The sequence below is a fragment of the Calliphora vicina genome, chromosome 1 (assembly GCF_958450345.1).
Source record: "Calliphora vicina chromosome 1, idCalVici1.1, whole genome shotgun sequence".
NCBI lineage: Eukaryota > Metazoa > Arthropoda > Insecta > Diptera > Calliphoridae > Calliphora > Calliphora vicina.
In genome coordinates, this window is record NC_088780.1 from 148,187,877 (window position 1) to 148,211,817 (window position 23,941).

The following is a 23,941-nucleotide window of genomic DNA, read 5'->3' on the forward strand; positions in this document are numbered from 1 at the left end:
AATTCAGTTTTTGTTAATTTTAAATGAAATTTTTTTAATCTTTCTAAAATAATGTGCTAAAATTTTAAAATTCAATCATCATAAGCTACATTTTTTCTAGTCTTCTTTTTTTAAAGCCTAAATATAGGCAAACATTATTGAAACTTCAATTTTGTTAATTTTCAATATAATTTGCTAAAATATAAATTTATATTAATTTTATTTTTCGTATTTTTAACTTTCTAAGGCAACATTTTTGTAAAATTGGTATCTATGTACTTTTTAAGAGATTTCTGTCATTATCATACGAATTTGAATAATATCTAAAATCTATGAAAGCCTTAATATAGGCAATATTTTTCTAAACTAAGTTTTCATTAATTTTTAAAGGATTTTTCCAAAGCTTTTCCATATACATATGTAATTTCCAAAACACTTGAGCTCATTTCACAGATTTTTATTTTTAAAGCCTAAATTTAGGCAACATTTTTTGAAACTGGGTTTTTATTCAATCAAAGAGACATTTCATGGAAACTTTCAATATAACTTGGACAAATTTATAGTGTTCAAATATATTTGATCAAATATTTGTATTGTTACCAACTGTATATCTAAGTTAGAGCATTTCTCCAACTTATGTAGCTCTTGTTTATAAATTTAGTAAAACGCAAAATATCAACCTCATCATAACATCTTTGTCCAAGACTTTTGCATTCTTTTTGCTTTATTTTTCGTTTTTTTTTTTCACCCACAACAAAGCAACAAAAGATGTGGATGTTTTACTTTTTTTTTATAATAAAACAACACCAGCCCAAAAAAAAAGTAAAAAGAAATACTTTTGGTATAGGCTACACAACTGCAAGAGTAATAATAATGAAAGAAACATATTGTACAATAAAAATGTAAAGAATATGCATCATGCAAATAATATTACGCATGGGTTAAGAAACTTTTGAGTTGCAGCAACTAAATATTGTACATACAACAAAAGCAAAAGAAATTCATTTTAAATTAAAGGTGTTTGGACGTGTGGGAACAGGATATATATTACATGTAAAAAAGATGTCCATTTAACAGGAAAATCACACAAAAACGATTTAAATTTTTGCCTGTTGGTATATGTATGTATGAATATGGGTATCTGCTTGATTACTTTTAAGGTAAATTGATACATTTTTTGTTTATTTTTTTTTTTTTTTAATTTGGGCAACTCAAATGCCAAAGAAAGCAGGCTGTAATTTATATCTATATGTATACAAAACATGCTCATGCTTATACTCCCTCTACTAAATATAATAACACAAAGATCGTCATCCTCCTCATCATCATCATTATTTTTATTATACACAAGATAAATTACTTTAAACATTTTAAACATTGGCATTTTATTTGGGAAAAAAAGGCAGAAAAGTTATATTGCAGCAGCAGCCACGTGCTGGGGGTTTGTTTGCTCAACAAGATCATATATCATTATTTGAATGCATATTATAAAATGCATTCTCGGGCATTATTTATACCTTAAATATGTTGAGCAAATATTTTCTTCAATTAAACTAACTAAACCTTATAAATTTTTAAAACAAAACTGAGTTTGTTAAAACAAACTAAAATATTTGGTTTGGCTGCTGTTTTTGTTATTATTAGCTTCATAAAAAATCAATGAAGCTTAAATAAAACCCAGAAAACTATATGTATGTTTTGTTTTTTTCTTTCTTTGTTATATGACTTTTTGTTAGTGAATATTGGTTATGTGTTTGCTGGGTTGTTTGCCGAGTTATGGTGTTGGATTTGTTTTTTTGTTGGCTCTGTGTGAGACTGTTTGGAGTCACACTTTGCCTATGTCACACTTTATGGTAGTTTTTTTTTTGCTTTCTTTTTGTACAAAAATCTAAACAAAAAACACAATTCTAAGCTGCAAACAAAAATCAAACAAAAGCCTTTACTATTTTTTTCCTAACAAATCCAAACCACCCATGCTGGTGGCTGTGCAGTAGAATATGGTTTGGTTTGGTTGAATGGTTTTAGTAGAGGTAAGGTGTTTGTATGTGGTGTGTACACAGGTTTTGTAGTACAAAAATTGGAGGTCGTGACAGACGTGTCTATTGGTTAATGGTTGGTTTTATTTAAATGAAACTAAATGAACTTTTACTTCCAAACTATCAAAAAAAAAAAAAACAAAACAAATTTAAATCAATTTAAAGGAAATTTGAAAGAGATTTTTTGAACTCAATAAAAAAACAAGAAATAATAATAAAAAACTAGGAAGGTATGGAAAGAATTGATTTAATTTGTCAAACAAAGTTGAGGTATTTAGTTGATCCAATTCTAAAAACACCTAAAAGCAGGCTTTCAAAAAATTTATAAAACTAAACAGTGTTGAAAAGTAAACAAATTTAACTTAAATGCAACAAATTCGGCAACAATTTAGTCAGAAATCACAATTAAAAGTAGGCTTCAAAAAATCCATATGCTAATTTAAATGTTTTTTCAAAATATTCAGATTTTAAAAAATTTACAAAAAAAATTTTTTTTTTAAACTGAAATTTTCATAAAAAGTTTAAAAATCACATGCCTGATGTACATAGTTACTTTTCTTTGATAAAGTCCAGTATGTACTTTGTACAAAATATTAAGTATTAGCAATTTCTAACAACTAAAAGTAGGCTTTAAAATACAAACGTAAATATATAAAAATGAAATGGTCCATGTATGTAATGGCATCACGTGAGTACGGCTGGAGCGATTTGGCTGATTTTTTTTTTATTCGATTCGAAATTTTCAGGAGATGGTTCGTAAAGAAAAAAAATTCAGAAATTCCGGGTAAAACTCTGAATTTTTTTTTTAGTCCAGTCAAATGTAATAAAAAAGCTCCCTAAAGTATGCAGTAGAAATATAGATATTTTATTTTCAAATAAATTTGCAGGCAGGTGTATGTGGGTTGGAGAAACTTGAAGAACTAACATTAGTAAATGCTACCGGGCGAAGCCGGGGCGGTCAACTAGTTTAAAACTAAAAATTATAAGGTTTATATGTGAAACTATCAAACATTAGCTAGTTGAGCACCTAACAGTAGGCTTTATTTTTTTTTTAAATTTAACCTTAACAAATCCCCTTTAATTTAGTTTAATTTTGCTTAAATTTTTAATAAAATTTAAAAGAACTGTGTTTAAATATTTTACTTTTTTGTTTTACATGAAAATAATTTTCTGGTTTTACACAAATTAAAATCTAAATTTTTGTCTACCAACAACCAAATTTTTGTTGTTTGAGTTTTTATTTTTTTTTGCGCCATATATAAGCCAACCAACAGCACATCAATAAACCAAATTAAAACCACAACAATTTTTCACAATTTTCACGTGTAAATTTTCCAATTGGTTGAGCTTTTTCTCGTTTCAATTTCTTTTTTTTTTTTTTGATGGCAGCAAAAACAAACAGCAAACAGCAGCATTTCACTCATATGTATGATAAATAAAGCAACGAAAAAAAGGAAAATAAAATTAAAATAAGTAGAAATATAAAATTGTAAATTAAAATAAAACAAAACTGTGCACAAATGTTAATAACCCAGCAAAACGTTTTAAAAAATAAAAAAAGGAAATTTGGACAAATTTTTAAGATTGTAGCAAACTAATTAGAAATTCCTTAATATTGAGAAAAAATTGGGATGCTCCAATTAGCAAAGCAATCGAAAATATTTTTTAAACTGAGTTTTTGTCATTCCAAAACTTTCGATTTAAAGAAATTCACACTTAATTTTTCTTCTAAAATTTTCTAAAAATATTAAATTTGTATGTATAACCAGTACAAATAATATTGACAATTTCTTTTACTGTTGAAAACTCCTTGTTTATGGGTTAAAAGCTTGTGTTACTATTTATTTGCCTCATAAAATCTGACAGATTAATTTCCTAATTATATGTATGTGTAGTTATAAAAAAAACAACTCGGCCATAAACAGATAAAATGTAGGAAAAAAGCAACAACAAAAAAACATTATGTAAAACTTTATATTAAACAAAATTTTTTGTTTAATATACCAACCATTTTAATGCAAAAATACACGCAATATAAAAACAAAACAAAATTATTAAATTATATGAAGAAAAAAAAAATTGCAAAACAACAAAACAAACGCATCTGCGTTTTTTATCAAAAATGGTGGCAAAAAACGGGGTTGATAATATATAATTTTTGCGAAAAAAAACACACACAGAAAAAGGAAGTACACATATAGCCAGGAGCAAAACAAAAAAAAAATAAAATACATTTAACAACCATTGATTGGTCAAACACATAATCCTCAAGCCATACGGTCGATGAGATGATGCATCATTTATGATGCAACACAAAATATTTATAACTGACCATAAAGTAAAACTCAGAATTTTAATGGAAAGGGGAAAAGGCCTTTAGGGGGAATGTATTCATATTTAAATTTAGCCTAAAAGTAGGCAACATATTTAAAGAACTGGCTACAGTTTCATTGTGTTCATAAATTTAGTGGCTAAACTAGTAATTTTGTTGCTGCAAACATATATTTTACTTGAGTTTACCAAATTTCTTCAGTTTTAGTCTTGTTTGGGTTCTATTAACAAAATTTGTTATTGGGGCAACCATAAATACATTCGCATTAAAATGTTGCCTGAAAGTAGGCAGCATTTTTTTTAAATGGCTACAGTTTTATTGTGTTCATAAATTTAGCGGCTAAACTAGTAATTTTGTTGCTGCAAACATATAGTTTATTGAGTTTACCAAATTTCTTCAGTTTTATTCTTGTTTTTGTTTCATTAACAAAATTTGTTGTTGTGACAAGCATAAATGTATTCGTATTTAAATGTTGCCTAAAACTAGGCAACATTTTTTATAAAATGGCTACAGTTGCATTGTGTTCATAAATTTTGTGGCTAAACTAGTATTTTTGTTCCTGAAAACATATAGTTTTATTGAGTTTACCAAGTTTCTTCAGTTTTAGTCTTCATTGTATTCCATTGCCAATATACATATGTATATAAGTTTTTAGAAACTTTAAAAAATTACCAAAATTACTTTCATTTTAGTCTAACAAAAAATTAAATTTAAGCTTTAATTTGAAAAATATTATTTTTTTTAATTAAATCCATATTTTGTTACAAATAAAGAATTTCCCCATTTTATGATAAAACTTATTATAATTGTTGTATATGTATCTAAAGCAGCACTCTATCCCACTCACTCCGTTTTGGAAATTAAACGCATAACATTTGTACATTCATACATATTTTTACGGTACATAAATCATTTTGCCGCAATTCATGCAAAACGTAAAACAACTACAACAACAATAATAACAAAAACTAGAAACATTTTTTTTTAAATTAGAAAATAAATAAATGTACAAACAAATAAGAAACAATTTCCAACAGACATACAACCAAACAAATGAAAAAATTAGAAGGAACATACAGAAAAAAAATAAATAAAACAAATTCCTAAAATACAGCAGAAAAAAAAACAATTCCAAATGACATTGTGTGGAAAAAAAGTAATTTATGTTGTGTTTTTTTTCCTTCATTCTCTAACTAAAGTTTATTTCAAATTGTTACAAAAAAAAAGAGAAAAAAGCGCATTTATATTTTTTTTTCATTTATTCTATATGGTTTATTAAAATCTCTGGTAGATGTTTATAAACAGTAAGCTTTAGCAAAACAATTTGCTTTAAGCATTTCAGAAAATTATATATTTTTTTATACATATTCAAACAAATTTTCCTATAGACTTTGTATATTTTTACATTTTGTTTCATTTTTTTTTGCTTTCTATGTATTTAGGAAAAAAAATCAACAAAAATGAAATATTTATATTAGAGAAACAAAACACTTGCGCTAAAAACTTTGACGACAGCAAATAGCAAGAAATAAAAACATTCTAATGATGAGTGTAGGGGTGTTTACTGCAAACACTCTGTTATTATGTAGTATAAAGAACTAAAAATCACGCTAATTTAACGGCCGTATAAGAAAAAGGTACAATTTTGTACCAATAGAAAGACACTTTGAACAGTTTAGTACCTTTAACCAGAAAACTTTTTAATAATTTTCTTTAATCTTCATTTAAGTTTAGACTCATTTTTAAATATATGTATTTTTGGCTTTATATAAAAAACTACATTAAAAAGTACTTTATTGTTCAAAAAACTGTATTTACTTTACAGTTTTACAAAAAGTGTAGAAACAAAGTTTAGCTCACTAAAAAAGTTTAAATTTAATCAACTTTAAATAAAGTTCTTAAAAACAGCTTTATTTAAGGCATTATTTTTAATTGTATTCATTTAAAGCACAAGTTCCTTTCCTTTAGAAATATTTATTTTAAAAGCTATTTTATTTACATACATTTTTAAATAGAAACCAGAAAAGGTACTCTAAAAAGTACCTTTATTTTTAAAAAGAAAGAATTGTCTTAATAAATAAAGCTTAGGAAAAGAGGTAACATGTTCTTAAGTTTCTTTAAACAAGCTTTTACCGGTACTTTTTCATTCTTTTTAATAGTGTTCATTCCATAATAGGGAAAAATAACCCTTAAAAAATACCTTAATATTCAAACTAAACTGAATTTCCTTTTGTTTTCCATTAAAAGTGTATAAAACTATAGATATTTCTCAAAACAAATTCCTTTGATACTTTTTAATTATTTTTAATTGTGTTCATTTAACCAGAAGTTTAAGAAATTATCACGTCACAGAACCAAGAACTAAGAGAAACCATTTAACAAGATCAGTAAAGCAATATTGACACTTTCTTCTTTAAAATATATTAATAAGGAGTATTGGCAAAGTGTATCATAATAAAATACTTAAGCATTTGAAAAAGTGCAAATTTTGTTAAGATTTGGATTGATAACTACTCTAGCTAAAATTTAGTAAAAGAAAATTTCATTATACTTAATAAATCATTGTTAACAATGTTAAGCTGACACATTTTGATTAAAATTAAGGATAAATTTAAACTTTTTGCTTAAAAAAGGGTAAAAAAATCCCTCAAAAAGTACTAATTTATTAAAAAATATTAAGATTTTTACATTTTACTAAAATTGTTAACCACTAATTAACGACTCATATTTAAAACATGCGTAAAACTAATATTTCGTGTCCATTTATACACACATATTGAGCTTGAGTAAAAAGTACCAAAAAAAAGTACCCTGGCTTTTACATTTTACGATTTATAATTTAAAACACAGTAATTCTTAGGTAAATTTATTCATACTTCATTTATTCATATACAGACAACACATTTTATTTAAATTCAAATAAAAAAGTACCCAAAATAGTACCTGGATATTTAGAAACCAGGATTTTAAAGCTTTAATACAAAATTTCTTAAAAACTATTTAATTTAAAAATTTTACTGTTTAAAAGAAGACCTAAAATGTAAAAAGGTTATTAAATTTTTATAAAAAGTACCAACAGCTACAAAACAGTTCCTTTAACTTCAAAAAATTTCAACAGCTACAAAAAACATATTTTAAACTGCAGAATTTTCAACTTGCTTCTAATAAAAACAAAGTCTTGTATAAGAAAGAAGAATTTTATACATAAAATTGTTGAATTTAATATTTAGCCGATGCTTTTTGTTAGAAAAAAGTATCCGAATAAGTAAAAAAGTACCAACAGCTACAAAAAAAGTTCCTTAAACTACAAAAAATTCAACAGCTACAAAAAAGTTGTTTTAAACTGCAGAATTTTCAATTTGTTTCTAATAGAAACAAAGTCATCAATAAGAAATTTGAATTTTATATATAAAATTGTTGAAATTAATATTTAGCCGACGCTTTTTGTTTGAACAAACTAAAAAAGTAAGCGAAAAAGTACATTTAGCTGTTAAAAATTCAATGTTCTTATATAAACTATTATAAACAAATTTATAACAAAATTTTCAGTTTTTAATATTTATTTGAATTTAAATACAAATTTTAAGCAAAAAGCTGCATAAAAAGTACCAAAAAAAAGTACTTTTGTCTTTTACCTAAAAAAGGACCATTTTATTAATAATTTACTAAAACTGCAAAATTCTTTATATTTTTTTTTTTTTTGGACAATTTCATTGAAAATTAAATTAATTTTATTGATTTATCTAATAACAGCCGTTTAACGAGTGTTAACTGTTTAAAGACACAAAAACATAGACATAGTATTTGAAAAAAATTACTATTAGTAGACTCTAGAGAGGGTCTTTTTCAGAACAAAAAATCACAAAACCTAAAACAAAACAAAAAACATCTACAGCAACAACATTCTAATGTTTTAGACACACAGACGAACGACAACACAAACAAACACACAAATTGTTCTACAACAGCAGCGCGAAACAAAGTGATAAATCATTTTAACTGTCACTTTCGAAATACAATTTTATCTTAAAACAATATGAAAAAAACACCAACAGCAACAATAACAAAAACCAATAGCTACAAAATATTTATTAAAAAGAAAAATGAAACAGATTTTCTTTAATTTTAATAAAAATTAAAAATATTTGAAAAATTTTCCAATATATTTTAAAAGAAATTTAAATTAAAGCGACGGCATTGTGAAATCTAAAAATTCCCGATTACTCAATTAACCAAAACAGCAAAAAGATGTTTTTTTTTAAAAAAAATTTCTTAGAGCAAGTAAAACTACAACAACAAAGGAAAAAAATGAAAAGAAAAGTCATGTTGTCTCGGCGAGCAAAAACAAAATGACACTCCACCCATTTTTAAAGCCACCATATGACAGCCATATGAAAAAAAAAATACAACAACTACACACTTAAACGAAAACTAAAAAGAAAAATACCAACACTTATGCAAAAAGCTCTAAAGAAAAAGCAACAACACAAGACGCAAAAACAAATAAACAAACAACAACAATAAAAAAAAATGAAAAACTGCAAATACAAAATGGAAAAATGGCTGAATGATTACATAAAAAAAGAGCGCAAAACTATAACTCATTTCAACTAAACAAAATAACGCACAATTAATAATAAATTTAAGCAGCTTTAAGAAATTATCAATATTTAACAATTATTTTAAATATTTATAAATTAATATTAATAAAATTGAATTACAAACCAAATATTTAATAATAATTACACTCTATTTTTTATATTCAAATTTAAAGCTCTCCCTTTTACTTATTACTCTTTCAAAACAAAACATTATATTCCCCTATAAATACTCTTGAGAAAATTTATTATCTTTTGTTTGTTTTGTTATTAAAACTAAAGAGGGGAAATAACTCATACTATCTCTTTCAGAGTGTTCCTTAAACTCTCTTTTTATTTCTCCCTTGGTTAACAAAAAAACACAATTCGCTTTGAGTTTTTTTTTGTAAACAACTTCACTCATTTTTTCTTTTACTCTTTAATATAAGCAAAACAACTCATATTCTTACAGACTGTGTGGCAACTTTTCTGTATTTCTGTTTTTTATTTTTTTTTTTAATAATTTCATATTTTTTTTTTGTGTGTGTTTTGTGTTTTTGCGCGCAAAAAACAGCGCTGAGCTTAAAAATCATACACACGAAATAAAAATTATTAAGATTTATGTGCGAAAACATTTTCTTTGGGGGTCGTGACCGTGAGTCTATTAAATAAAATTTGTATGTTCTACTCTTGTCTATATGGTCTATATTATTGTCTGCTGAATTGTATGAAGACAAAAAAAAAGTTTAATAAGAATTGTATTTTGTGTTTGTTGGTAAAGAATTACAAATTAGAATTTTGGAAAATTGTTTGCAAATAAAAGTAGGTAATTGATATTTATGGTAATTGGAAAATTTTGTTAAAAATGAAAGGTAACATTAGGGGGATTCTTAAAGACACATGTTTAGAATTGTAAAAATATAAATGTATGGCTTTAGCATCGATCGATACAAATATTATTCGGACGGGGCAAAGGCGGGTGATACAAAACTTCCCAACCATTTCATTCTAAATAGTTTTTAACAGGTATTGCATAATGTGGCCGAGCATTGTCATAATGGAATATTACGGTTTCATGTCTGGCCTCTTATTCAGGTATTGCATAATGTGGCCGAGCATTGTCATAATGGAATATTACGGTTTCATGTCTGGCCTCTTATTCTGGGCATTTTTCGCAGTACATACTCGCTTCAAACGAATCAGTTGCGTTCGGTACAGCTTCCCACCTTTCGGTCAGCTTGCTCCCACCAAATACAGAGAATTACCTTAGGGCCATGGATATTTGGCTTTGGTGTCTATTCGGCTGATTGGTCGGGCTTTACGTACGCTCTCTTACTCTTCCGGTTATTGTAATGCATCCATTTTCCTTCTCAAGTAATGATTCGGTGCAAAAATGATTTTATTTTATAGCGTTCAAGCATCATTTCGGACATGCAAAATTGTATTTCAAGGTCTCTCGGCTTCAATTCGTATTTCCAATTTCCTTGCCTTTCAATGAGTTCTGCTGATGGCAAACTTTTTTAAATTTCTGCTTGAGTAGTTCCCAATGAATTTGTCAGCTCTTGTTGAGTTTGACAACAATCTTCATGGAGTATTGCTTCCAATTCTTGGTTTTAAAATTTGCTTGGCTGGCCTCTCTGTCTTGTTTAAACCGATGTTTAAACCGATCGTTTCGGTGTGCTTTAGCGGCACTTTTTTTCAAGCAAAACTGCCCGCATATGACGCTTTATTGCCAAAAAAAGATTTTTTCATGAAACTATATTATAAAAAGTCATGAAAACAAAAAATAAATTTAATCTCATCTTTTTAAATTTGCAAAAATAAGAATTTTGTACTATTTTACTACATTTCATAACACTGTACATTGTTTTACTACATTTCATAACACTGTACATTGTTAAAAACAAACCAACTACATCTCTTTACAAACTTCTTTCAACAAATAAACCGGGTCATTCACTTAACATTTTTTGTAAGGCAGAAAATTATGTCACTTACGTTTTTTTTTGTTAAATATTTTTTATTATAGACTTATGTTGTTTTGCTTTACACATAAGGATACCCATATTTTTTCAACTATATACGCATAAACACCCCACAAAAACATTAAATTTAATACGCACATTACACCCAAAAGAAAATTGGCCATTAAGTTTTCAGAGAAGTAATTTTAGTAATAGTAGATGTTACGTTATGTCTTCAAAAAGAAACAAGAAACAAAAAAAAAAAAAAACTGAAACGAAAGAATTTAAATAAAGGTGTGTACCTTAATAATAAGGAATAGGTTACAAGGAAGTTGGCTGTTTATTTTTTAAATACAAACAACTACAAAAGCACAAACCTAAAAGAAACCAAAAGCCTAAGGGTATGCAGTATTATAAAGCCAAGAGTTTGGTGGTTGTAAACATTCGCTTGTTAAAAAAAATAAAAAATTATATGGCACTTCTTATTAACATTGTTTTTATGTGCCATTTAAGGTTATAAAATAAATTATTATTAACGTCATTTGAAATTACAACAGCATTACGATATTATTATTTAAAACTTTATTTAAAAACTCTCAAACAGGATGGCAAAATTTTTTTAGCCAGACATAACGACGGCGCAAAATTTCTAAAAAATAATAAAAAAAAAATTATATTAGCCAATCTTTTCATGTTACTCAGGTTTCATTTGTAAGCATTTAATAACATACAACCTACATTTCTATTTGAAGTTTTATTTAAATTAAGATTTTAATACCACATTTTTTTGGTTTCTGTTTTTTTTTGTTTGGCTTTTATCACATTTAAACAATTTTTATATATTTTAGATATGAAACTGTCAATTTTATCTATAATACCTATTTAAGCGGTTTTTTATAAAAATTTTGTTTTTCAAAATTGTTTCCAATGATATGTTAAGCTTTTAATATAAACATGACAAGTGTTACAAATAATAATAATGAAAAATATTTAACTTTGCTTGCTGGTTTTTTAATTCTTTAATACTTTTTTTGTAGATTTTTTTTTGGTACTTAAAATTTATATGTTTTTTTTCGTATTTAAATGAAATCTTTTTAACCCAATTTTTTCCAATTTGTTTTAGGTCGATGGTGTCGAAGAGAATGGTCATCACCTGCCGCCGATACTAGAAATGCCGATGCCTCAAGACGATTATATTCCTCAGTCTTCCTGGGTAGTCCCGGTAAGTAGAAACTGTATTTATTAAATAAAATACTTAAAAAAAACTAAACTTCTTTTTTATATTATAAAGAATTTGATACAAAATTTCAAGATTTATAGGAATTATTTTAAAAATCTTTAAGTTTTAGCATTTTATTAAGGTTTTTTTAAGTTTTTAAATTTTCTTAAACAAGGCGTATGATTAATATTAATTAGAGGTTAAAAAAGAAAAAAATCAATATAAAATAGTTGTGGCGGAAATAAATTTTTTCTAAATAAAATCGAAATTAAAAAACCATTCAGGGCTTTGTAAAAACTTAAAAAAATATTGATATTCTTAAAAACTTAAACAAAAATTTAGGAAAATTAAAAAAATTTATATTTTTTTAAATGAAAAATAATAATATAAAATTAAAAATAGTTTAGAATGCAAACAAGAATTTTGTAATAAAAACCAAAATTAGTTCATCACAACAGGATTTATAAAAAATAAATTAAAGAAAAAGTTTTTGTAGAATTAAGGGAAAATTTTCAACATAAATCAAGCTGTAAAGGATATTTATATTTTAACCAAATTGTAACATAAACATATGTATTTTAGTGCGTAATTGTTTGTTTTCATTAAAATCGATGCAATATTTTAACTTACCTAAAATCCATACATTTCATTTATAACATCATCAAGTTAAGAATCACACAAATAGTTAGTTCATCATTAACACATGAAAAGATAAGAAAGGAAATACATTTTCTTTAATAATAAAAAAATCTAATTTTATTAAATGCTTTTCAAAAATAATATAAAAACAATCTCAGACTGAAACTAAAAAAAACCATAAAGATGAAAATCAACAAAAATTTTCAGTGAAGCATAAACATTTCGACAAGTAAATGCAGCGCAGTGAAGAAACAAAAAAATCTAAATACATTCACAGACAAAATGTCTAGCGAAATACAAAAAAGCAACAAAATATTTAAATAAGTGAAGCTTTTGGAGGCTGCACTTGACGTTTGTTGCAGTTATAAGAAGAGTTTCAAGCATAGATTTCATGATCTTTCTATTCAAATGTAAAGAAATAAGAAAAAAAATCGCAAAAGAAAAAAAAGAACTATGTTCATACATTTGTTACAAGAGGCACGTCATCCTTCTCATCATCATCATCAGTAACATCAGCGTAGTCAGCAACATTTTTTTTTAGTTTTTTTTTTGTAGCAACATGATGAGGCATACTGAACAAAAAGCTAAAAAAAAGAAAAAAATTGCAAACACAAGTTTAAAATGCGGTAAAAATTGTTTGATATTTTTGCTTGATTTCTTTTTACAAAAGAATTGCCAAGAGTTTAAACAACACTTAATGGCAGCCGAAACAACAAACATTTTTAAATAGAGTTGCATTTAGGCTTTTATTTCGTTTAACAGCCAAGAAAAGGAAACTCTAAAAAATCAATGTTTTGTAAGTAAAGCGTCGGTGGCGGCATGTGTTGCCTTTAGTTTTTTCTTTTTTCTGTTTTTTATTTGCAAACAGTTGTTATTTAGTTTTTTGTTTGCCAGTATTTGGAATTCTCAGCTTAAGTTGCATGTGCAGCCAGTGTAACGCCATTTTTGCTAAACAGTAACTAACAAATGGCTGCATTATTCTAGACAACATTCTTCTACTTAAAGCTGGCTAAACAAAAAAAGCCTCTACTACAAATAGACGCCGTTAACAAACTTTAGCCTGGCCAGCAATATTGTTTAGAATTCAAAAAATAGCCAACATAAAAATAACAAGAAAAAATTTCAACTTAAGCTATAGTTTGTTTAAGGCCATGAAACAATATGCAAAAGAGTTTGGTTTTACTTTTTTTTTTGCTAGATGCTGGGTATTTCCAGTGAATGACTGTCTGTTTGAGTGACTTAGCATGGAAAGTATAGGAAAAAAAAACCGCCAAAAGGATAATCAGCAACAATTTAATATTATTACACCACGTTTTTTTTGTTATAATACTTTAACTATAAAATGAAACCAGCTGGATTAGTTTTTTTCTTTAAGGTTTTTAACACTTAAATTGTAAAAAGGGTTTATTACTTTTTTTTGTAAAAATATTTAAAAACTAATGTTATATTTGTATATTATTAAAGATTTTTTTGAGTTTAAAATTTTTTGTCAAACACAGCGTATGATTAATATTAATTAAAGCAATATTTTTCAAAAAATATTTAATATTATTTATAATTATGAAACTCATTTTCTAACTAAAACTGAAATTACCTAACATCTTTGCAATTATTTTAAAAGCTAACATTTTTTAAAAAATTAAAAAAAAACATTTTAAAAAAAATTAGATAAAATGTTATCCAAGGCGTATGATTAATATTAATTAGCAGTTTGTTAGGAATAAAAATCAATAAAAAATATTTCCTGTAGAGCTAAAAATTTTCTAATAAAAAACGAAATTAGCTAAGTTTTCAAGCTTTCTAAAGGTTTTGCTAAATGTTTTAAAAATTTCTTAAAAATTATAAAAATTTTCTTCGAAAAAAAATGTTTAATTTTTTCTTTGAGTAGAAAATAAAAATATTGTGTAAAATTATTTCAAAAGAAAATACAAATATTCTAACTATAACCGTAATTTACTAAAGATATTTTTAAAAAATAAGTTAGGGACTTTTTTAAGTAAATTTAATATATTTTCAAAATTTTTTTTAAAAGTGGAAATATAAAAAAATTAGTTTTAATTACTTTTAAGCAAAATAAACTATTTTCTAGAAAATCCATAATTGACTAAGGCTATGAAATGTAAAAGCAAATAGGTTTCTTTTAACAAAATCTAAATTTGTTGTGGAAATTCTTAAATTCTTTAGTGCCATTTTTTTTAGTTTAGTTTTATAATTTTTTGTTGATTTTAAAAGTTATTTTATTTAGTTAGTTACCAATTGTATAAATATTTCATTTATTTGGCTTTTGAATTAAAGATGATTTTGTCGGTTAGTTTGAAAGTTGTCTTTTTTTTATAGTTTTTTTTGGATTTCTTTAAGGTTGTCCCATAAATTCTTATTTACGCTATAAAAATATATGTTTGTTTTCTGTGTGTTTTTTGCGGATTTTAAAGCTGGCTGTTTTTTTCAGTATTTTTCAAGAAATCATTGAAAATCTTAAAAACAATTTTTTGTAGCTGTTTGTAACTAAAATGAAAAAAAAAATCTGAAACACTGTTAACAAAATCCCCAACTAGGCATAATAATTTCGCGCTTCAATGAAATGCGATACGTTTGAGTTGATGATGTTAAAGATGATCAACACGAATCTTATATATTTTTTATTTAGTTTTTTTTTTCTTATTTTTGGTGGCTGTGGCCAACATTAATGTTAAAGCCATAGATGTATGGCTTAAAACTTGTGATGAAACGTATAAGCGCAAAAAATAAAAAAAAAATAAAACTAAAAATCCAAAATGTGAAATAACCTTAAATCGTACATTGAAAATGATGATGAAGTTGGTGGGTTTTTTTAAGCTTAAATATTTTTTTTAAGATTTTTTTTTGTTTAAAGACATTAAGTCTTTAACAGAAAAAATATTGGAATTAAAGAAAGAAAATAACCAAGAGAAAAAAAATACTGCTGCTTGAAATGAAATGACTAAAAAGTGAATTCCTGAAACACACCTTAAAATCACTTGGGGATATCACTTCACAATATGAAGCTTCACCATTGAAACACACACAGAAACTCAGACGCGAAACGGCCTAAAAGTTAAAATAAAGTCTGGCGGGATGGAGTTTTTTTTTGTGTGTAGTTCTTGTTGTTGTAGTTGGTTGCTTAAGAAAATTAAAAATAAACTTCATAAGACTTTCATTCATTTTGATTTCTTTGTCATTTAAGTTATTGAACATGCATTGATACACGTTTGTTAACATACAAAAAACATTTATACCCGTATTTAAGGTATAAAAGACAGTAAGACAGACGGAGGGACAGACGGAATGAAGCAGGGACAGACATTATTATAACGATAATAATAATAATGAGTATGATGATGATGAAAAAGCTGTATTAAGGCTGAGTGAGAGCTTTTGATGGGCTGCATGCAGCCTTTGGGTTTACTTGCTCTTCATCATCATCAGCAGCAGCATCATTGTGATACCAAGGTATAGACTATAAACAGCAACAAGCTTGCTTTAAGTAAGCATCACATGACATTTGGCTTGCAGTTCATAAATAATCGTCTTAAATGTAAAAATTTCCAGTTTCTTTTTTGGTTTGCAACTCTGGCAGATTAAGCTTAAGCTTTAATTCTCACTTAAGGTTTTTTTTTTATTTTATTTATTTCGTTTAAACTCTAGGGAAAAAATCTGAAAAGTTTTTAAAGGAATTTCCTTAGTTTTTCTGTAGCAGAAAATCCTTTATATTTTTTTTCTTATTTGAAACTAAAAATTTTAAATACTTTAAATGCGCTGAAAATATTTAAACGTGTTTAACAAAACGTTTACATTTAAAAAAGCAGAGTTTTTTGTTTTAATTTAAAACTCCCAGGAATTTGTTTACTTCTTTGTTTGAAAACATTTTTAGCATATTAAAATGCTAAGAAATAAAGAATTAAGGAAAAAAATTATGGCCATCATTGTAGGCAGTCAGACATTTCAGCTGCAGTGCAGTTCAAACTTATTTCTGCTTATGATCCCATTTTAATATTCTAAGATGCTTTAAATATAAAAAATACGTGTTGCTTGTTAAAAAAAACAGCAAGAAAAAAATTGTTATTACGTTTATTGTATGCCTAATTGATTTTTGTCAAGAAACCATTGTTTTCAGTCTTTTCAAAACAAAAAAAAAAAAAAAAGATGCATATTTAGCCACCATTTAAAAAACCATCATCATTATCATCAGCTTTTATTGGTTGGTTGGCTTGTGTAGTTGCTGTGTTATAAATTCATTTAAAATGCATTGTGCATCGCGCCTATTTGGCATTTGTTTATTTTAGTATGCAAAATTGGTTAAAGAGACATGACATAAACAAACAAGAAAGTTGACAACACTGTTTTTGGCTCTCAACATGTTGGCTGGCTGGCTGGTTGACTTGGGCCTGTGTTGAAATAAAAACACAAATAAATTTATAAACAATTTAATATATTTAACACGTAGAAGGTCATATTTAATGCATTATTTGTATTGTTTTGTAGTTTTGTTTTGTTTTCTTCGTCTTTCAATGTAAAAGAGATTTTTGCTTAAGAAAATCATAAACAGAAAGAAAAAAAAGTGAAAAAAACAACAGCCTTGAAAAAGGGTGGGGACAAATGAAAGCAACTAAAAAGAATTCATTCTTTTAAAATCATTATATTATAAACAATTTCTGCTTATTGCCTGGGAATTTCCTTTTTTTTTAACCCTAATATGATTAATGGCTTTTTGTGTCTACAAACATTAAAAAAAAAATAAAACTTTAAAGCATTTGAAAGCTTTAATCAAGTTATAGTTTGAATTATGGCTTAGAAAAATAACATGTTCGTGTTTAGAAGTCCCTAAATAATAAAAAAAAGTTAACAAAAAATAACACACAAATTCCTTAAATGATAAATGAGTGGAAAAATATAATTATAGGTTAAGAAATTTGCAACAAAACCAAACTTTAAACACCTGCTTAAGATTTTTAATAAAAATAAAACAAATTAAACAAAACAATCATAGGCTACTTTTAGTTACTCTATTAGAAAACAAAGTAAAGCATATTTTTAGGCTTCAAATAAAAACAAATTAACTAAAACAGTTAGTTACTCTATAACTCAACAAAGTATAGACTACTTTTAGGCTTAAACCTAGAACTTTTCCTTATTTTTAACAACTTAATTGTATAAAACCTATAAAACTTATAACTAATTTCTCTTTATTTTTTTTAATTACAGACAATTACGGCACAAGTGCAAGTGGTAAGTCCTTATTATAAACAACTACTTTTTCCATAACATATATATTTTTTATATAAACTTTTCATTTAAAACAATTTTTATCTGACACGCCATATAATTATACGATCAAGCGTAACCTATTATCATCAGCACAAGATCATACAAACCCAAAACCTCTCTTCTACCTCAACAAAAACTCATATCGTTGCTATCATATTCTTTACAACTAAATGTGTGTGATGCTTGTTTTTTTGTGCCCCTTAACAAAAGTTATAAATTTTCTGATTAAAAACCAGCTTATCATTATTAAAGCCACGGCCTAAATATACACACACACTCTTGCGCTGGAATTTTTGATTTGAAACTTCTTTTCAAAATGAAGTAAGAATTGAAAGTTGAGGATGTTTTTGTTTTTATTTTTGGGCGATAAAGTTATGCCATCTTAAAATGAGTAAAACGAAAAAAAAAAAACAGAAAATGAAATACCTTTTAAACAAAATAAAGATGATATTTTCAAACTTATGTTAAGATTGCGGGTGTTTCTTCATATTGAAACCAAAACCAGAAAAAAAAACTGAAAGATTTCCTGCGAAATACTTATTATATAAATGATTTTAGGTTTTTTTTGGGATAAAAGCCGTAGGAGATGTATCCATAAACATATTGACCTTTGTTTTAAACAAAAAACAATACAAAGAAACATTTTGAAATAAAAAATAAAAATATTTGGAATTTCTTGTTATGAAAACAAAAAAAAATCTTTTAAAAAGTGATTATGAATGACAAATGAGTAGGCCTTAAGTTAAGTAAAAATTTCAAAAGCTTTGGAAACTAAGCAAACCGAAAAATTGTTTCTATATAAATCTTATAAATACGTGTTACTAATTGTTGAAACTTCTTTGTTTAATAAAGCTTTTAAAAAAGCTGTAATGTAAACTAAATTAATTAATTCCATTACAAAGCTCATACAAAAGCATTTGATATAAAGTCGTAACTATTCTATAGCTGCACTTTTGTACAAAAATCGTTTATACCTTGAATTTATTAATATTAATTCAAAGCCCTAAAAAGCTTTTTTATATAAAGCATTAATATATAGTTTTATTTGTTGAAAGTTCTTAATTTTTAAAAAAGCTTTTGTTTAAATTGAATTTAGAAAGCTTTATTTTTAATAAAGGTTTTGAAAAAGCTCTTTTCTAAATGAATTAAATTTTTATTCAAAGCTCTAAAAAGCTTTTTTATATAAAGCGTAGATGTATACTTTTTTTGTTGAAAATTTTTATATTTAATAAAGCCTTAATTTAAACTAAATTAATGAATTTTATTTCTAACCTCATTCAAAAGCTTTTTATATAAAACTTAAATATATATTTATGTATATTCGTTGAAGGTTCATTAATTTTAATAAAGCGTTTATACAAAAATATTTTATACCTTCAATTTACTAATATTAGTTGAAAGCCGTAAAAAGCTTTTTTAATTTAAAGCATTGATATATAGTTTTATTTATTGTTCTTATTTGAATTTAGAAAGCTTTAGTTTTTAAAAAAGCTCTAAACTAAACGCAATTAATGAATTTTATTACAAAGCTTGTCATATATATGTATTTGTTAAAAGTTCTTTATTTTTATTTTAGTCCTTAACAGTATTTAAGCTTTAAATATTTAAAGAAGCTTTTAAAAAATCTGTTAATACAATAACTAGATTAAATCGCTTTATTTTAACTTAAAGCCTTTTTTTTATTGTTATTATAATATTCCTTTTTGCTATTTTAAGAACATAAGAAAGCTGTTTATTATTTGCATTATATATAAGTACCTACCTCTCATATTTATGTTCTCTTATTTTCAATTACATAAATTTGATTAAATTTCGAAATAAGAAAATTCAATTAAAATCAATTTCTTCCTTATAATATTAATCCTATTTAATTCATGACCCCTACAAACCAAAAAAAAAATAACATCAATAATCATATAAAAATCTTATTTATTTTATATGATTTCTTTAGCAGTTTTTTCTTTCTTCTTTTGAGGTTTGGGAATTAATAATTCTCTCAAACTCTGTGTTTAAACACATGTTTTCCCACCTTATAAATGTTTGACAATCCGGCTAACTGTCTGTGCCTCTGTCCGTTCTTATGTACATACGAATGTAAATTTATTTACAGAAAATAAATAAGAAAAAAATCACCATATTGATTGTCAATTTTATTTATTATTAACGCTCATAATTGTCAAATTTGCCAAATTTATGGCCACCACCAGAAACGGTCAGAGAATGCAAGCAGGAGGAGCAGGAGGGAAAGAACAAAACAGAACTCGATTGGAATCGAACAAAACAAAAATATTTTTATCCATGAATTTACGACAAGAAATTGAGATCAAGACACCAAAATGCAAAAAAAAAAACACCAAACAGATACAAATAAAACTTTGAACGAAGACAACAAAATATGCAAATCTTGAAGCCCCACAACAGTTTTTCTTTCTTTATTTTTTTTTTTTATTTTTAAGGAAACAAACCAACAAATGAACTCGTATAACCAAGCTACAAGTGACATTAATTTTTATTGTGGCCAACAAAAAAAAAATACAAAAAAAGAATTTATAAGATTTTTGTATTTGAACACACAACTTTTCAATTAATAATCATACAAATTGTCATTGAGGGCAAAATACTTGTTTCTAAAGACTTTGAAAGAAATTTTAATTTATAGTTAAAAATTAAAAAATCTGTTATTTGAAAATGTTATCTTCTCACTGTCTCTCTCTCTATCTGTCCTTTTTTTCTCAGTTGCTCTCTGTCTGTGTTAGTTATTTGTTAAAGTTATTTTATCTATAGTTATTTTATATGCCCGCCACATGATCGTACGTCAACTTTACACCACAGGAGGTTGAAGTTTATTTTGTATATTACATGATGTTTTTTGTTTGTGTTTTTTTGGTTTTTGGCTGGCAAAAATTGTATTCGTATGACATTTCATATTATATATTCACACACCTATACAATTTATAGAACTCTTGCTGGTTTCGTAGTCATTTTTACACAAAACATACACACAGTCGTCATCGTCGCCGCTGATGTCGTTTTGTTGAACGCGCCAATTTGAGTTCTTTATTAGGAGACAAGTTTACAAGCGTTGCTGTTATTGTATATTCCAAGTTTATCGCATATATACATATATATATATATTCCAACTCAACCATGATGGCAGCCCAAAATCTCTTCTCTACCAGCCATCCATCCATTTATTCGGTATATATATTCAAACCTACAAATGTTCATACATGCATATCTAAATGCAATTCATTGAATATCACATCACTTTTAGCATCTTTAGAGAATCATCATCATCATTTTCATTGTTATTGTTGTTGTATGCTGTATGTTGCATGTAGTTTGTATGGTGGCATGTTGTATGCTTGCTTGCTACAACGTTATCGCTTTTTTGGTTGATGAAGATGGTGGTGGTACTTACTTGGTGCTGGTCCTGGTGCTGATGACGACGACGTTGATGATGATGATGAACGAGACAAGGTCTTTGTGGCAATATAAAGTGTGTACACAGTTGGATATTTTAATATTTAAAGAGCTCAGCAACATATTCATTACATTCAAAAAAAGAAAGTCTAAATATTTCATATACTTGCATACTTACTTAGTTGCTTCTACTTAATACTTATTTAATGAGCAAGAAAAACTTGCAGTTTAATTAGTAAAACATTTAAAGATTTAAGCAGTAGTTGATGAGGAGTGAAAATAGCTTTTGACAGAAATGAAAATTCAACAGTGGTATTTTTAAAAAAATAAATCTTGATTTAAAATGTTTGATTTAAAGGTTTTGCGGAGTAGTTGTAAAAAGCTTTATTTCTTAATAAATTTTAAAATATAAAAAATCTTTCTGACTTGAAAAATTTCTTTTTTAAAGACTTTTTTAATATTCCTAAAGCTTTTTACATAACTTTGAAGGACATATGTTAATATTTAGTTTTTTGGGTAAATAAAATTCTTAGTAAAAGCTTTTAGAAATATTGAATTTTAATGAAATATACAATCGTTACAAATTCCCAGCTTTTAAATTTATTATTTAAGCTAGTTTTTAAAAAAGTTTCAGGAAAGGTTGACTTCTAAAAAGCTTTTAACTGAATGTGAAAGACTTTTTTATTTTTTTTTGGAATTTTTTAACATTTTACTTTAACAAAAGCTTTTATGAAAGCTTTAAAAGTTTTCAATTTCAAGTAAATATATAACCAATTTAATATAGCTATTATTTGAAAAATATATTGAAAGCTTTCATAATTAACTAAAGCTTTAATAAATTAGAAAATTTACTGAATAAATTTTGTAAGATTTTATCAAGTTTTTAATAAAGCTTTCAGAAAAGCTTTCGTGTTATAATAGCTTTTGGTAAAAATTAATACATTAGCTTGTAGGTTTTCTTATTTTTAATTTTTATCTCAAGAGTTTTATCTAATTAGACCAAAAGCTTTTGATAAAGTCTTAACAAACATTTTAAAATAAAAATTCTTAACAATAATTTAATTTATAAAATAATTTCAAAAAGCTTTCATAAAATAAAAGTTGAACCAGTTGCTTAATTGAAAACTTAAAAAAATGTGTTGAAATATTAAATAATTGGTCATTTTAATATAAAAATGTTAAATTTATATAATATTTACCAAAAGCTTTCATCAAATAAAACCTTTTTTAAATACCGAAAATATTAACATACAAAATAAAAGCTCTTTGAAAGTTAAATGCGTAAAAATAATAAAATTGCATAAAGGAGAAAAATTAAAGCATTAAGCATAGCCTAACAGGGACAAGCTTAAAGTCATAATTTTTCATGTAACTGAGGCTATTCCCCTAAAACTTTTCATAACATGTTTTATCATGTTCGAAAACTAAATTTTTAGAAGAATTTTAGTTTAAAAAAAAGTATAAATTTCATGTATGCAGATTAATTTCGTGGCTTGTTTTTTTAACCCACAAAAAAAAGACTAAAATTTTAAGCATTCATATACAAAAATATACAGCCACATATCCTTAGGCTGTTTTGACATCATAATTGCTTGCATATGGAATAGGGAAAAAGGCCAGCAAAGAAAACCATTATATATACATACATGTTTCTCATTATAAAAAATAAACACAAACAATTTTTTGTTTAGGAACACAAACTTCCTTTAAATATTTGTGCATATTTTCTTTTTTTTGGTATAAATTGCATATTATTTTAATTTAACGCATAAGTCACATTATGAACATGCAATATTCCATATTTCACATCATGTGAAAATCTTTCAACACGAAACTCAAAAAAAAAAAAAAAAAAATTCACAAACATTTTACGAAAATATTATCCAAAACATTTAATAAGGAGTTCTGTTTGCAGTAAAGACTGATTGTATTATTTTTGGATTATGGCTCATATTTTGCAGTAATATTTTTGATGTGAGAGTTTCAGTTTTGTGGCAACAAATAAAGGGATTTGTAATTGAAGTTACTCAAATGCAAGCTTCTTAACAGCATCAATTAAAAGCTTTTAATATAGTTTAGTATGATTCCTTTAAGCTTTGCTTAGAGTTTCTAACCTTTGTTTCTGGTTTTGAAAACTTTCCTCTCAAGCTTAAAACCAGCTTTAAATTCTTGCAACCCTTTAAATATGGGATTTGCTAACCATTAAATAAATATTAAAAAAACCTTATTATGGTTGCTATACACCTTCATAAAGCCAGCCATGTAAAAAAGAAACAAAAATTGCTTAAAAAAAAATTATGATGGATCACCAATCAAGCAACACCATCACAATATATACTTTTTTTCTTATAATATGTTCTTGCAACAAAATAATATATTGGTTAAAATGGCAAAAAAAAAGTACTAAAAAAACATATTAAAAAAAATAAATATGAGGCAACCTGCATTTGCAACATCATATTCTCACACACAAAGTATTTCGCCACAGC

General features: G+C 25.9%; 1 protein-coding gene across 2 annotated transcripts in view; it reads left to right on the forward strand.

The window, feature by feature from the left end:
• Positions 1-23,941, forward strand: part of hth (homothorax) — a 188,852-nt gene that overhangs the window by 139,062 nt on the left and 25,849 nt on the right. For both annotated transcript variants that reach the window (XM_065516109.1, XM_065516110.1), the window contains 2 exons: positions 12,012-12,110; positions 17,967-17,990. In XM_065516109.1, coding sequence (XP_065372181.1) covers positions 12,012-12,110; positions 17,967-17,990 — 123 coding nt within the window. The remainder of the gene's footprint in view (positions 1-12,011; positions 12,111-17,966; positions 17,991-23,941) is intronic.